The 14,962-nt window shown below is 39.0% G+C and overlaps 4 protein-coding genes across 4 annotated transcripts; 1 reads left to right on the top strand and 3 right to left on the bottom strand.

The window, feature by feature from the left end:
* Positions 1 to 1,262: 1,262 nt before the first annotated feature.
* On the bottom strand, positions 1,263 to 3,064 carry GCK72_002795 (uncharacterized protein; the record flags this gene model as incomplete). Its single annotated transcript, XM_003099654.2, has 6 exons — positions 1,263 to 1,341; positions 1,463 to 1,555; positions 1,603 to 1,688; positions 1,735 to 1,950; positions 2,822 to 2,890; positions 2,939 to 3,064. 6 exons carry the CDS (start codon positions 3,062 to 3,064, stop codon positions 1,263 to 1,265), a joined length of 669 nt encoding a protein of 222 aa, XP_003099702.2.
* Positions 3,065 to 4,239: 1,175 nt separating this feature from the next.
* Positions 4,240 to 7,938, bottom strand: GCK72_002794 (uncharacterized protein; the record flags this gene model as incomplete). The annotated part of the gene is made up of 5 exons (XM_053723610.1): positions 4,240 to 4,353; positions 5,148 to 5,732; positions 6,801 to 7,525; positions 7,575 to 7,673; positions 7,755 to 7,938. The coding sequence occupies 5 exons, from the start codon at positions 7,936 to 7,938 to the stop codon at positions 4,240 to 4,242; spliced, it is 1,707 nt and encodes a 568-aa protein (XP_053592255.1).
* A 679-nt stretch (positions 7,939 to 8,617) lies between these two features.
* Positions 8,618 to 11,781, top strand: GCK72_002793 (uncharacterized protein; the record flags this gene model as incomplete). Its single annotated transcript, XM_053723609.1, has 7 exons — positions 8,618 to 8,701; positions 8,750 to 8,855; positions 8,900 to 9,000; positions 9,430 to 10,116; positions 10,623 to 10,841; positions 10,890 to 11,657; positions 11,707 to 11,781. 7 exons carry the CDS (start codon positions 8,618 to 8,620, stop codon positions 11,779 to 11,781), a joined length of 2,040 nt encoding a protein of 679 aa, XP_053592254.1.
* Positions 11,782 to 14,001: 2,220 nt separating this feature from the next.
* Positions 14,002 to 14,946, bottom strand: GCK72_002792 (uncharacterized protein; the record flags this gene model as incomplete). Its single annotated transcript, XM_053723608.1, has 4 exons — positions 14,002 to 14,225; positions 14,271 to 14,376; positions 14,419 to 14,685; positions 14,731 to 14,946. 4 exons carry the CDS (start codon positions 14,944 to 14,946, stop codon positions 14,002 to 14,004), a joined length of 813 nt encoding a protein of 270 aa, XP_053592253.1.
* Positions 14,947 to 14,962: the final 16 nt, after the last annotated feature.

The raw sequence follows: 14,962 nt of genomic DNA, 5'->3' as shown, positions 1-14,962 counted from the left end.
ACAACATTTTTGTATTTTGTCATAAATTCTGAAAAAGAAAACATTTCCAGATGCGTTAATGCCTTCATGGATTCTCATCACGTTTAGAGAAATGGTTACTAAAAATTATAAATTTATTTACAAAGGAAACATAAGATATCAATATATACAAATAATATTGGTAGAGCGAAATTGTATCTACAGTGTTTGATTTGACACTGTAGCTTCTTCTCGGCTTGTTTCGGTTGATTTCAGCTTTGTGCTCCAGTTGCCACGCGGATTGAATTTTGGCCTTGGTTTGATGATCGATGTCGATGCACCATGTAACGAAGGGTGTTCTGCTCGCACTCCTGGATGTTGTCTCCACCAACAGCTTCCATTAATTTATACAGTCTCAACCTTCCGAATGATGTTGTGAGAGCTGCGATGTGGACAGCTCCCGTTTTGAGACTGGTCAGCGTCTCAACCTGCTTCCTGTACTGTACAACAACAATATTGTTGACAGGTCTGACATCCAACAGCTCGATCGATGTATCATGGACCAGAACTTTGCTGCTTTGGTGAAGATTTCGGTCTGTATCCTGTCCACTCTTTGGGAAAATTTACCCCACTGAAATTTTGTTTTGTTTTTCAAAGAAAATACATTTGAAATACTTACGAGGGAGTTTAACAGCAATTTTGCCACAGCTCTCATACCAGGATTCTTGATGAATCTGGTCAAGTCATCGATATTAAACTGAAAAACAAAGATTTTTTGGGTTACAAATGACAATTTTTAAGCATACCTTTATAATACACCGAAAATTCAATAAAAATCAAAAATATAGGGACTGGTCATTTCCTTAAGGCAGTCGAATAAGATAAAAAAATAAATACTAGTATTTAATAAAAATCAATTTATATACAATGTTTTACGTTGTCCATTCCGGTAGGACAACTAAGAGGTAAGACTGACGAAAAAGCGTCTTTCGATAGAGAGATTGCGAGACACAGAGTTTTCCGTTAGTCATTTCTCAGTAAACACAAGGACACGCCTTAGAAAGTGTAGAAAAGAAGAAAGGAATTGGAAAATGGAATTTAAAAAAGAAGAAAGACATTTTGAAAATCAGATGTACATATGTTTCTCAGCTACCGTAATCTCTGAAATTCAGAAGTTTGGGTCTCGACACGATTTGTCATGTATAGTGTAGTTCAGTTTTGAAAATATTCGTTTAAAAAAATTTAAGTCAATTCTATCTAAAATTGTAACTTCAATTTTCATTCTAGAACAATAGAACACAGATTTAGGAAGATGCATCCTTTCCACAAACGTATCCTTGAATTTTTCTTTGAGGGATTGAGTTGAATTGAGCCGCGTCGCAGCTGTAAAAAGAAGGGATATTAAGAATTTTTGTCCGCTTTGATTTCAGAAAAACGCGCTTTAGAAGCCGCAATATTTTTTGTTTCTTGTATGACCCATAGCTCTATAACTCTATACACTCACTTCACATCATCCAATGCCCCAGGGAACCAATTGACTCTCGCAATGACTGTGTTGGATCTCGCGAAGAAGAATACAATACAATTTTGGTTTCCTCTGAAAAACTCTTTCCCTAATATCAAAACTTTTTCTGAAACCCAAACCCCAGAGCATTATCCGGCTGACTTCCATCCAACCACGAGAACCCATCGGTCCCAGTTGTGGAACCATCTGTCCACGAGAACGAGGTCTGGAAATTTTTATTTTTTACAAGAAACTCAACTGAAGGTTCTTACGGTCTTGGAGCAAGTAGCTGTCAATTTGCTTCGAGCACACGCTGCAGTTCTCTTTGCTCCAATCCAGAGGGAGCCAGTTGAGGAAGAGAGATGAGAACTGGCACTTCGGGAGATGTAATTCTTCTCTTCTGAGTTTTGGATACCGGATAAAACTGCATTGTTGTTGGAACATGCTGTTGAAGCTGCATCGTATTCAATGTTGGATCCGGAAAAGACCTTGAATTTTTTTTATAAAAAAGTAAAATTTAAGAGAAGCGGCATACTTTGACAGAACATAGTTCTTTTGAGTTTATGTGGCCTCAATAAGAAGAGCTTTATTTATGTAGTTCACAAATTTTCTAGGATTAGAGTTTTGAGACCTCTAAAACAAGTAACAAGATGCGAAGGTGAGCGTGAAGTAGTCTCTGTCTATATCTCTGTGACGTCAATAGCTACTAAAAAGTTATCAACTAACAAAATTTGCAGAATTTCATTCTGATCACTTTTATAGTGAAGAGCTTTTTGATAGCTATTCTAGATTTTGAGATATTGACGATCAAAGACAAGAAACAGAGGAGAGAAAGATGGAGAAGAGGAAGAGAGCACAGAGAAACTAGAGTGTCTGACTTATCTGCGTCTCTTGGTCTTTTTGGAAGCAGTTCATTTAATTTTCAAATTTTCGCTACAGAGGAGAGACGCAGATGAGTCAGACGCTCTAGCTTCTCTGTGCCTTCTCCCCTCCTCCTCTCTCGCGTCGGATAGCTACCATCTTTAAAGGCGCATATCTCGGAAGTGGGCGGAGCTATCAAAAAGTTGTCGATTACAAAATTGAAGCTCTGGTTTTGATCTACAAGGAAAACTTTAAACATTTTCAATTTTTACTAAAATGATAAACTTACAAAGTGTCAAAGTTGGTCAATTTTTCACTAGAAAGAGGTTTTAAAGGGTACCTATTAAATACGCATATCTCAAAAATGGGCGGAGTTATCACAAAGTTGTGAATTATAAACTTGAAGCTTTGGTCTTGAAATACAAAAAACACTAAAACTCGTTGAGATTCAGTCACCAGTGATCCCGTTGCGCCTTCTCAAAGTTCCCATCCACTAACCTTCATACACCATCCACCGGAATTTCTTCTGAATCTTCTCCATCCTCTCGGACATCCGTTGTTACCTCCCTGAATGTTTTAAAATACTTAATTCAAACTTTGGTGTTCGAAACTTACTCCGTGTCCATGCCCTCCTCCGTGACCATTATCATCATCCTCACAACTGCTAGAGTCTGATCCGAAATCCAAAGCATTCACGGCAACCAGTGAAACTAGGAAAAACAGAGAAAGTTTGCGCATCATTTTGGACGTTTTCATGTTTTTCCGGTAGTTTTATACGAAAGTTGCGTTCAGGAGAAGAAGATTTTATTGCAACTTTCGAAGGTTATGTTTTCCCGTTTAGTTGAACTTGATAACAGAACAAGCTCAATACGTTGAGAAGTTTTGCAACTGGGAAGGGGCGTTTCACCGTTTTTAACTCATTTTATTGATATTTCATACTTTTTGTGTGCATTTTAATGGCTCAAAACCCACAAACAGTGAAAATCATGCAATGAAGACCTTCTGTGAAAAAAATACAGTTTCTACAAGGATTTTCAAAAAAAAATTCACGGGCTGGAACACGCAAGCGCATAAAGTTGTGGGCGGAGCTTAAACTGTAAGCTTAAATAAGCGGCGCGGTTCTAATTCCAGTTGTTTTTTCCATATTAAGAACCGCGCCTCTTGCAGTTTAAGCTCCGCCCACAACTTTATGCGCTTGCGTCTTTCAGCCCGCAAAAATATTTTCGAAAATCCTTGTCGAAACTTTATTTTTTTCACAGTAGTTCAAGCGCATTATTATTTTTTGTTGTTCTTTAATTAATCTTTAACAGTTTTTTATGGTAATTTCCAAAAACTTTGGTGCGCAAACCTATTTTTCAGTTATTTTTTCCATTTTTCAGTTATTTTTTCCAGACTTGTCACGGGACGGGCCGAAATCAGGAAAAATCTCGGCCCGCTCGACCCGTTTTGAAACATTTTTTCAAAACATTTTGAGGTTTTTAAATAGGAAATTTTTTGAAAAAAGTAGTCTTCGAATAAAAATTTGAATATGTATGATAATTTAAGCATTTTTACTCTATTTTTTCGAAAAATTTCAAAAAAAAATTAGTAAAAAATAAGTACCCATTTTTGAATCCGGGCCGGGCCGGGCCAAGAAAAACACGGCTCGGGCCGGCCCGATTTTTGAAAAGTCTGCCATCTTGTAGTAACACGGAAGAATACTTTTCTCAGCTTCTTCTTCCCTTTACAACACTTATTTTCTTTTCTGTATTTCTACTTCTGTTCTCATCAACCAATCTACTTGTTTAGATCTTTACGTATTCACAATCAGGGGTTTTCAACAGAAAAAAGTTTCAAAACTTTTAATTCAGAAAATCAACTCTTAAAGCTAAAATACAGAAAAAAGGGATAATAAAATCGTTCATAGTTCAGTAAAGTCACTTTCTACGATTCCTTCGGTTTGTTGTCTTTCGTCGCTTCTTATACATCTCCTCGTCGACCCACGGGTTGAACTTCTTCTCGAATTTGAATACATACACAGGATTCTGGATCTGGAAAAATGAAGGGAAATATTTTTTTGAGGTGAATTTTTTGGCCCCGGGACGTTTCGCAGCCTCAATATTTTAGTTATTCAGAGATAACTTTTTTTTCAGATAATTAATAGTTTGAGAAGTTAAAAAGAACTTTGTACTGCTACTTCTACTATAAAACAATTTTCAGACTTTTCAACAAAAAATTTTTTGTTGTTTTCTTTTGACAAAATTTATGGTGGTCCCCTTTATCAAAATTACAAAAATGATATTATCAACTTCTCAAACAACTTATTATCTGAAAAAAAATCAAGTTATCCCTGAAAAAAGGGAAATTTGAGGCTGATCATAAAGGGGACCACTAGAAATTTTGTCCAAAAAACAAAACAAAACGTTTTTTTGAAAAGTTTAAAACTGTTTTTTTTTGTCATTTTCTGAACCTTTTAACTTTGTTTGTACGGCTACTTCTACGCAAAAAACAGTTTTAAACTTTTTCAAAAAAAAAAACATGCTTTGTTTTTCGGGCAAAATGTCTTGTGTTCCCCTTTAACAGAATCACAAAAAAAAGTTTTTTTTTACTAAAAACGAAAAATTTGAGGTTGTGGAGCGCATGCTTGCGATATTATCGAAATAAAAAAGTTCCGACTTTTTTTACCGACGCGTGTTTGCGGACTTAGTGCAAAATTATTAAATTTTGCACTAAGTCCGCAAACACGCGTCGGTAAAAAATGTCGGAACTTTTTTGTTACGACAATACGTCTGTTTGCGAAATGTCCCGGACCCAATTTTTTTCTTCTCATTATAAAAAAAGTTACCTTTGGAACAATAAGATTCTCTTTCTCAATCATTCGTTTTCTCTCCTCCGACTCGTCACACTTGCACGCCGGAAACAACGGAAGCACGAATGGCTTCAACTTGGACACCAAGTATTCTTCTTTCGCCGCTATTTTGGAATACCGTTCTGCACTTTTGGGATCTTGAAAGTTCATCATAAGTTTCTCCTCTTCAGTGATCTCCAGGTTCATCCATCTTTTGACCTTCTCCTCTTCAATCAACTTCTCGAATTCTTCTCTCTTCAAAACCTTCCCCGCCTCCATTTGCATCTCATTCCATCTTACAATCAACGCCTTTTCCTCCTTCGTAAAGTACGTATCCTTAACAGGTCTCATCTCTCCAGCCAGATTTTTATACGTCTGACAGATCAGACACATCGGGTCTCCTTTCTCGAAATGTCTCCAATCTTTCGCACAATTTGAGCATCCGAATCGCGGCTCGAAGTCCATCGGCTTGCAGAGAGCGTCCTTGCAGAGACATGGGCGGTCCCAGTAGTGTTGGAACATGAAGAACCGGACGAACTGGTATCGGTAGTGGTGGACTTCAGAGAGGTGGAAGTTGGGGAGCTGAAAAATTTATATTTTTCAATTTCAGATTAAGACACTTCAGAAAATTCCAAAAACTTTTATAAATGAAGCATGTGCTAAAAATCGCTCTAAACGCTTATTCTGACTTAAAAGGAGCCTTGGTGGAAGAGTTTTTCCACGCGGTCGTGTAGTCCTCTCGGACAAAATTACCATTCAATTCCTCGTTTTCTTCCTTTCGTTTTTCCGTTTTTTCTCGATCAAAATTAAAAAAAAAACACGAAAACTTATTGGAAAAAAAGCCAGGAAACAAAGAAATGAAGAATTGAGCAAAAATCTTGTCCGAGAGGACTACACGGCTGCGTGGAGAAACTCTTCCACCTACGCCCCTTTTTATATTGCTCCAATGAAACAAGTTTATTGGAATTGTCTGAAGAATCGGAATCTGAAATTAAAATTTGATTGTTTTATACTTTGAGAGTGTGTCATTGTGCCTCGGATCAACGTTTAATACCAATTTTTCTAGGTGTTATAGAAGAAACAAAAGCTTCATTTTTGTATTTGACAACTTTTTTGTACGAACTCTTCCTGAAAAGTTACAGTCCGCCAAAGATAAGAGCTTCATAACCGATTCAAGGAAGAAGTTACTTTGATGAGCTATAACTTTCCAAGAAGTGCTCGTACAAAAAAATAGTCGACTACAAAAATAAAGCTCTATTTATCATCTGTAACACCGACAAAATTTTTTATTATTAGACAATCAGTTATCGCGTGACATACCCTCAAAATGTTGTCATTTCCTTCTGAAAACCATTAGAGTACAACTTTTTTTTAAAGGTTCCAACCTTTTCAAATTATCGAGATCTGAATAAAAGACAGTCTTGGCCTAGGATCCGCCAATTCGGCCATGGTACAAAAATGACGTCACCCGGGCACAGTCGAAACAAGAAACGAACCGCAAAATACTACTGTAGCACTTGTTTCGAGTGTGACCGAGTAGAGTCATTTTTGTGCAGACAAATCGCAACGGCCGAATTGGCGGATCCTAGGCCAGGACCGTATTTTTTCAGATTTCGAAAAAGACCAATCCCCCTACAAAACCAAACTAACCAAAGTCTGTTGAAGCTCTCTCATCGTCACCATCTCGTTCAATCCATGCTTCGCCATCCGTGTCGCCTGTCCCATACACGGATGCTTCATCAGATTCGGTCGTTTCTTCAGAACCTGATCAATCGTCTGCAGACTCGCCACAAAATCGTATCCATGCTTTTTCAGATTCTGAAGTCCATCCTCGAATAGAATTCGTCCCTTGAATTGCCGCCAGATGGCCAGCCAGTAGACACTTCTGATCTGCTCGTTGAATGAGTCTTCCATTTCTTTTCTCTTCTCAGAATCCTCAATCTCAAATCGTTTTGGTGTCCATATCTCCTCTTCATACTCATTGTCATCTCCATAATCGTCATTTGGATCCGTATCCAGAAGTGGTTGAATTGTGGCTTGGTACTCCTCACCGATCGCGTAGTCATCTTCTCCCTCTCTAGAATCAGAAGGGGGCGGAGCTTGTGGTGACAATCTTTTGGATTTACGTTTTGAACATTGCACTTTTGGTTTTGTTGCAGAAGAGATGGAGATGGATGGACGAGCGCGGAGATTTCTATAGACACCTTGAGCAGGACCAGATTTTGGAGTCTTCCTAGTTGCTGAGACCTGCTCCGAAACCCATTCAGAATTTTCCTTATTGCTCGATTCCGATTCCGGTGTTCCAGGTGGCACTTCTAAATTCTTTAAATTCTCAATCGGTGCTGGCGGTATCTCCTCAATGTCGTCATTAGAATCTGAAAAAATAAGCTTAGAATTGAATAACAGAAACATACATTTATCTACCTTCTAAATCAACAAATTCCGGCTTGTCATCCGATGTCAAATCGATATTCCATATTACCTGCCGGACTTCCACATCTGAATCTGAACCGTCATCTGTGCCTAAACAGATGATCGATGCATCGGAATCCACATCAGAATCATCCAAAATAATAATCGATTCCACATCTTAATCCGACAGACAAACGACGACGGGAGAGCCGACTCGATGCTTTTTCGGTAGCGGTTCCGTTGTCTCCTCATCCGAAGACACTGAGATGTATTCACGTGGTGTCTTTGCTCGAGACGATTGAAGTCTTGGTCTCCCGGAACCGAAATCTGACATTTGAACATGACGTCTAGGTCGATGGGGGGTGGTTGGCGACATTCTGATACTGAAAATTAGGATCATTTATGGTACGTCCAAAGTTGCTACAAAACAGCAAAAACGACAAATCTGCGGCGTCCAAAGTTGATTTGTAGATTTGCAGGTTTGCAGTTATGCGTTATTGCTCATCCTTATGGTGTGTCCAAAGTTGCTACAACGACAAATCTGCGGCGTCCAAAGTTGATTTTTAGGTTTGTAGGTTTTGCAGGTTTCGCAGTTGAAAAATTAAGGATGAGCAATAACGCATAACTGCAAACCTGCAAATCTACAAATCAACTTTGGACACCGCAGATTTGTCGTTTTTGCTGTTTTGTAGCAACTTTGGACGCACCATTAATTTTTAACTGCAAAACCTGCAAAACCTACAAACCTAACAAATCAACTTTGGACGCCGCAGATTTGTCGTTGTAGCAACTTTGGACACACCATTATTATCGAAAAAAAAGTTCCGACATTTTTGTCGCGACAATAAATCGGGGAACGAAAATCGGCCATTTTGTTTTCATCAAATCCACTGATTACTGTAATTGTCGTGAGTAGTGATGCATTGTGTGCAAACACCTTCACGACAAAATGCGGAGCGAGCGGAGATTTTCGAGAAATTGTTGTTTTTTTTCATGATAAAGCTGATTTTTTACCCTTTTAAAGTAGCTTTTTTCAGCGAAAAATTCGTCAGAAAATGTCGAAATTTCTGATAGTTCCCGATAAAGCGTTGACTCCGTTGTATATTCATAGAACATCAACTACTTATTTTCTTGAAAAGGTGAAACATCAATGTTCGCTGTTTTATTTTTCAAAAATAATTTTTCAGTATCGCGATCACTGCAGATTTTTTGTAAACTATCCGAATGGAAATTCTAAAGGAAAAGAGGAATTACTTGCTCAGAATTTGATCAAATACGCAGGTCATCGACTTCGTAAGTACTTTATCCTAAACTTTTCTGAAATTTGTGTGTTTTAGGAATGTATGGATCCGCAGCGGAGCTTGCAGAAAGCCTGGAATTCTACGGAAAATTCACTGGAAGTCATATTTTCTTCAATGCAACTAACGAGCCGTATCAGGTAAATATAATAAGTAGACAGTAGGAATATTGAAATTTTCACTTGGTATTTATTAGAACGTACTAGCCAGTGTGAGGTATTCGGAAGAATTCGGAAAATTTATCGGTAGATATAGCTTAATATTTATGGGCAATGTAAATTTTTACTTATTATCGTTTCGAATAGTTGTTTATCGGTTAATTACCTGTAAATAACTACTTATTTGCGTTTTTTTGGCTGAAAGGGTTGCATGCTCGAATCATAAAAGAGATTAACCGGGGTTTCCGATAAAATTTACCGTAAATTAGCGGTAATTTACCGAAAACTGCATTTACCGGTAGTTGTTTACCGAATACCGCATGTTTAGGTTTCGGTATTTCTAGTCCCTAAAGTGCAAAAATTCATTTTTCACACATTTTGAAACAAAAATATTCTTATTTCCATTTCCAGTTGGATCCAATCATCTATCGAAGTCTCAACAACAATCAAGAATACATCTGCAATACGGATATCTTTGCGATTCTTCAAAATATTCTGCTTCACATCAATATGAGATGTCCTGACGAAGCTACACATATGGTTGCGTATTACATGAAATCTCTGGAAACTGACATTAAAATGCAATTCATGCGATTCGATCCGAAACTTTTCGATGAAATCGAGAAGGAATTGAGAGTGGAGATGGCGAAGAGTAAGCCGAATGACGCAGAAATCATCGCAGGAGTCGAAGAATTTTCTGATATGGATTTCGACGAATGCCTGAGAAAACTGAAATCTTTGCTCCCTCGAAATGTGTGGAATCTGATGAGAAATGTTAGAATGCATACTCTTTTTGAAAGAACTGGCGGACGATTAACTTCTTTATTGCCTAATCTTGCGTTTCTTGCTTTTAACGAAGCTGAAAGAGCAATCAAGTCTCTGAAAACTTTGATGAAGAAGCGACCAGAGCTATTTCTTCCTCGAGAAACTGAGAAGGTGGTCAGGTTGTTTGAAGATGAAGATGGTGAGAGATTCGTGATGAAAGCAGAGCTTTCGAATTCGTTGGGAACCCGTTTGGATTCTGAAGATGATCCGAATACCCATTTCACGATGAACATGGATGATGTGCTTCGGCGATTTGGAGACGAGAAAATTGAGGTTTAGTACTATTGAAATGGGAGTGAACTGGTTTGAGAGCTAGTCTTAGAAAATCGTAAAAGCTTGGAAAAACCAAAATAGCAGTTATTGTTCGAAATTTACCGATTTGTGATAGGCTATATCGAATGCAAGTAAAAAAAGTGAACTTATCTCTTCAACGTTTTCTGCAAAACAATTGTTATTTTCATACTTATCAAAACCCGGCCCGAGGGACTTGGCGCCAAAGTTCATATTTCAATTTTTTAAATTCTTTTGAAAATCTCTGAACTTTTTTCGCGAAAAAGTCAAATTTTCGACTATCATTCAGAATTAGTTGAGATTCTGAAAAATCATCAGAAATGTTCACATTTTCGATTGAAAATGTTTAAAAAATTCAAAAAAATTTCCAATTCACGGGCCTTGAAAAGTATGGTTATTTTTGTCTGTTTCCAATTTTTATAATTCAACAATCTCTCAAATCAGTTCACTTCTACTTCCAATCATAAAACTAATTTTATTTATTTCAGTTACTCCACTACCAAATCCGACGAGCCAAACATAGGGCGGTTCCAGTTAAAGGAATCGGTTCAACAACAGATCAGCATGACTTTTTCATTCTCGCCGTCGACGCGTTCTTCGATTTGATGAAGGACCTTATCATCGGTGTTCGAGTGTTTCAAGATAAGAGCTTTGGAAAGTTCTCACTCGGTTTTCATGAATTGGAGAAGATTTTCAAGCCGAATTGTGTAAGAAATTTGTAATTTTTTCATAGTTCAAGTTTTTTTTGTTTCCAGACCGAACCATATTTCATCAAAACTCAAGCGATCGAACAACTGAGAGAATTCATTGTAATTGCTACCGATCATGATGAGGACGATCAAGCGACAATGATTCGAAATGCGAAACCTGATGGATTCACTTTGCAGAATCTTAAGAATGAGCTGAATCATCTGGGTCTCAAAGAAGCTTTTCCGGAGATCGAAGAGCATGCTGAAGTGGTTTATGAGCATGTGGATAGATGCAAGAAGGAGAAATATCTGAGAACTTGTGACTTGTTTGATGCCGTGGAGAAGTGTCAACTGCTGTGTATCATCAATAGAGTTCCGAATTTCAAAAGATTCATTCACAATCAGAAAGGATGTGCACGAGTTCCCGGATTGAAATGTGACAAGTGCGAGAAGGAGACGTCAGGGATTCAGAACTCAATGGAAAATCTTCAAATCAAAGGAAACGAAAAGGAAAAAGAGCTGAAAAAGAGAGAAGATGAGATGAACCGGCTGAAAGAAGAGTTGAATCGTGAGAAGGAAAGATTGAACCTTGAGAAGGAGAAGAACAAGATGCTTCAAGCGGAACTTTTCAAGTTGAAGGCTGAAGACTTGGGAAATGCTGTAATTCAACAGCTACTCAATGGATTCGCTGATACGTCAACTAGTAATCAGAAGGAAGATTCGCCAACTACATCTTACATTCCTATTAAATGCCTCATTTGTTCCACTAAAATCAGATCGCCTACCGTTAACAACATTGGATGCCCGTCGTGCAAGAAAAGATTCCACGCAAATGTAACTATTTCCGGTATCAATCGATTTTCCTAATTTTTCATCATTTCAGTGTGTGGTCTTCTGGCAGCACTGTCACCAACTGTGCCCAGCATGCAATGGAGAAAATATGTCGAATTTCAAATAATTTTCTTTATTGTTTTTTTTTCCTATTTTTGACTGTTGTTGTTGTTGTTGTTGTTAAGAAGTTCTTTGTTTTTTCCAAGTTTTACCGAGTTTTATGAAAATTTAACAACATTTTCGTCTCGTCTGCATGACGAAACAATGATACGAGGAGACCGTGAACCAAAATGTCCACTGGAACAGTCGTCGTCGTTGTCGTCAGATGGTGGAGAAGAACCGTCAGACGTGTCATTCTTCTCCATATTTTTTTTATCTTCTAATGCACACAGCACCCTGCACCGGGAATGCGAACAAAAAAAACCTGAAACGCGAACAGTCCTCATTTCCTCTCAGGCGTAAAAATAATACAAAAGGGGCGGGGCTAACTAGGCTCCGCTTCCTTGAAAAAGGGGGCGGAGCTTAGCCCCGCCCCAAACATTTTGTAATTTTCGACGGAATTTCGAAGGAATTTTGGCGGTTTTTGATGGAATTCTGTATGAAAACAACGCCAAAATTGGTTTTCAGGGATGACTTCCTCAAATTTGTCATTTTCAAAACTAACTTCCGACTTCCGGGTTCGGAACCCAACTTCTTTCTTCCCTTTTGAAAAATTTTACTTCCGCACAGCTCTGACATCTGTATATTACTAACATTTTTCCATGAAGTTATTACATTTTTCCTGTTCTAGTCTGCTTTCCCGCAACACAATTCGAGAGACAAGACGGAATAATTTTTAAGTGAAAAAGAATCCGTGAACTTCGCAAGGAATTCAACAAAAAATATTTGTTTTTCACTTTCGCCTACCGTAACCTGACCCCTTAGCCTATTATACGTGTATTCATTTCTTCATAGAATTTTTCTAAAATATTGATTCATTCCCAAATCAACTAACTCAACTCAATCAACTAATCAACTAACAATGGCGGAATTCCGGAAGTTTTCATGCGAAGATTGTCAACGGCTCTTTCGCAGACCGTCTGGTAAGAATTGAAAATCACATTCTGCCTGCGAACAAAGTTATCAACTTTCAGAGCTCTCTCGCCACGTAAAGAACGTGCACCGACCCAGGCCGTCGCTCGTTTGTGAGTGGCCAGGCTGCTTCGACCAGTTAAAGTAAGTATAATCTATTCTTGATTTGAATTGAAATAATTCAATTTTAGAGACTACAGCAGTATGGCGAGGCACGGCTGCAGAAAGCACGACTGGACCAAGAAAGAGTCGGAGGTGGCAGCGGGTCAGGCGAATGAGAAGGCCAAAGAGGTCTTCGAGCTTGTGAACGAGCTCGTAGAGCGAGTGGAGGCGGAGGAGTTAGTGGTGAGAGAAGAGCTGGAGATGGAGGAGCAGGACGAGATGATGGATGTGGAGGAGCTGGTGGGGGAGGAAATGGAGGCAATGGAGGCGGAAGTGGAGGCGGTGGAGCAGCTGATGGAGGCGGTGGCGCAAGTGGTGGTGGAGGAGAGGAAAGCTCCGTGGTGGACGAACGAGGAGGAAGATTTGTTCCAGGAAGAGGAGGTCGAAGAACGTCTTGAGATGCGTTGGTTGGATCGTCGTCGTCGTCGTCGTCGTCGTCGACAGGAGGTCGCGATCCTCCGGACGATTGAGCAACAACAGGAGCCGCCGATCGAACCATACTCCATAAGAATTCTCCGAGAAATGTTTAGTAGAATAAATCTTTATTAAATTTTATTGTTTTCAATAGCTTTTTATTAGCAGAGAGAAAAAAGAAAGGCAGAGAGAGAAAGAGAGAGAGAGAGAGAGGGAGAGAGAGGGAAACTATGTGCTCCGTTTGGCACCGTCTTACGAGGAGTTGATCATCCAGAGTTCCAGAGTTCCACAGTTGCGAGACTTCCAAAAAATCCTTGTTATTCTGTTTCTCCTCCGATTTCCTGGAAAAAGCGAACTTTAAAATATAGTTTTTGGTGAAAAGCGTTTGCAGGTTTCGACCGATTCCGTTGGACCTGACAAAAATATTATATTTCTTGTGAAAGGGAGAGCTCGGTCATCATCAGCAACGACTCTCCCTTTATTCAACAAAAAAGTGTTCTTTTGAACGACTTATTACGATTTCAGATAAATTGTTTTCGGTTTCATATAAAGCTTTCCTACTCTGCACGACTTTTTCAGCGAACCCAGTAGCAGTACATTCCAAGTAAGCCTGGACAAAGAAACCAGTAGAAGCTCGAGATCCGAGAGTGCAATTCTGCTCATAACCATCTTCTTCTTCTTCGCTATCATCAGATCTAGTTTAAGAATCACTGGCAAACTCTGTAGTGGTATCCTCTGTTGGAGTTGTCGATTCTCCATAAGTTGTAACACTAGAAGATTCTTCTTTGTACGAAGCTGTTGTGGTATAACCTATCAGTCGTATACGATACATCTGCCTCATCTTTACCGACAGAAGTTGTGATTGTGGCCTGAGTGGTTGACAGTACATCTTCCAAGGTGGCAGTGGCTGGGCGAGTCCAGCATCTGAAAATTATTCATATGTATATAAGCTCGCTTGAACACAAATACCTGTAGTAGTCTTTCCTTGATCACATGCTTGAGGTGGAATCTGACTGAACGTCCGACAATATTGAACTGATAGATCCTTGTCCCAGTGGGCAAGTGACGGAATCGACTAGACGATTGTAGGAGCAAATAATAAATAAAGAAGAGCAACCTTGACCGTGAGTCCCATCCGACAATCCAGCGCAGGCATCTTCTGGTTCATCCATTTCTTTCTCAGAAACAGATGGATTATAAGGAACAACAGAAGGAGCATATGTTCTTGGTTGATCCTTGGAATCGTTGGTACTATCATATCCAGGTGTAGTTGATGATTGTTCCTCGGAGACGGCAGTACTAGACTGTTAATAAGGATATTCAGCAGTGTACCCATATCCCGAAGTGGTAGTTTCATCTCGACTTGCTTCGGTAGTAGATTGACCTGAAATTTAGGGGTATATATCAAATGCGGTTTTTTTAAATGTACATTCTGGAACTTGATCCCTGAAGATGCAAGATTCGCTCCCTTGGTCGAAATACAACGAAGCAGAACAAGATCTGACCGTGGCAACCCCATTAGAACATTGAATGTATCTCTGATAGTTAGAGCAGCCAATAGCGAAGAGACCAGATGGTACATAGGCACAACGATCTCCAACTGAATTGGGAGTTGTTGCTGGAGTATCGTCAGATGGTGAACCATATGAATCAGTAGGCTG

Source organism: Caenorhabditis remanei, chromosome I (assembly GCF_010183535.1).
Source record: "Caenorhabditis remanei strain PX506 chromosome I, whole genome shotgun sequence".
NCBI classification, from domain to species: Eukaryota; Metazoa; Nematoda; class Chromadorea; order Rhabditida; family Rhabditidae; genus Caenorhabditis; species Caenorhabditis remanei.
The sequence above is the reverse complement of the archived record's forward strand: the minus strand, read 5'-3'. Positions and strand labels throughout refer to the sequence as shown.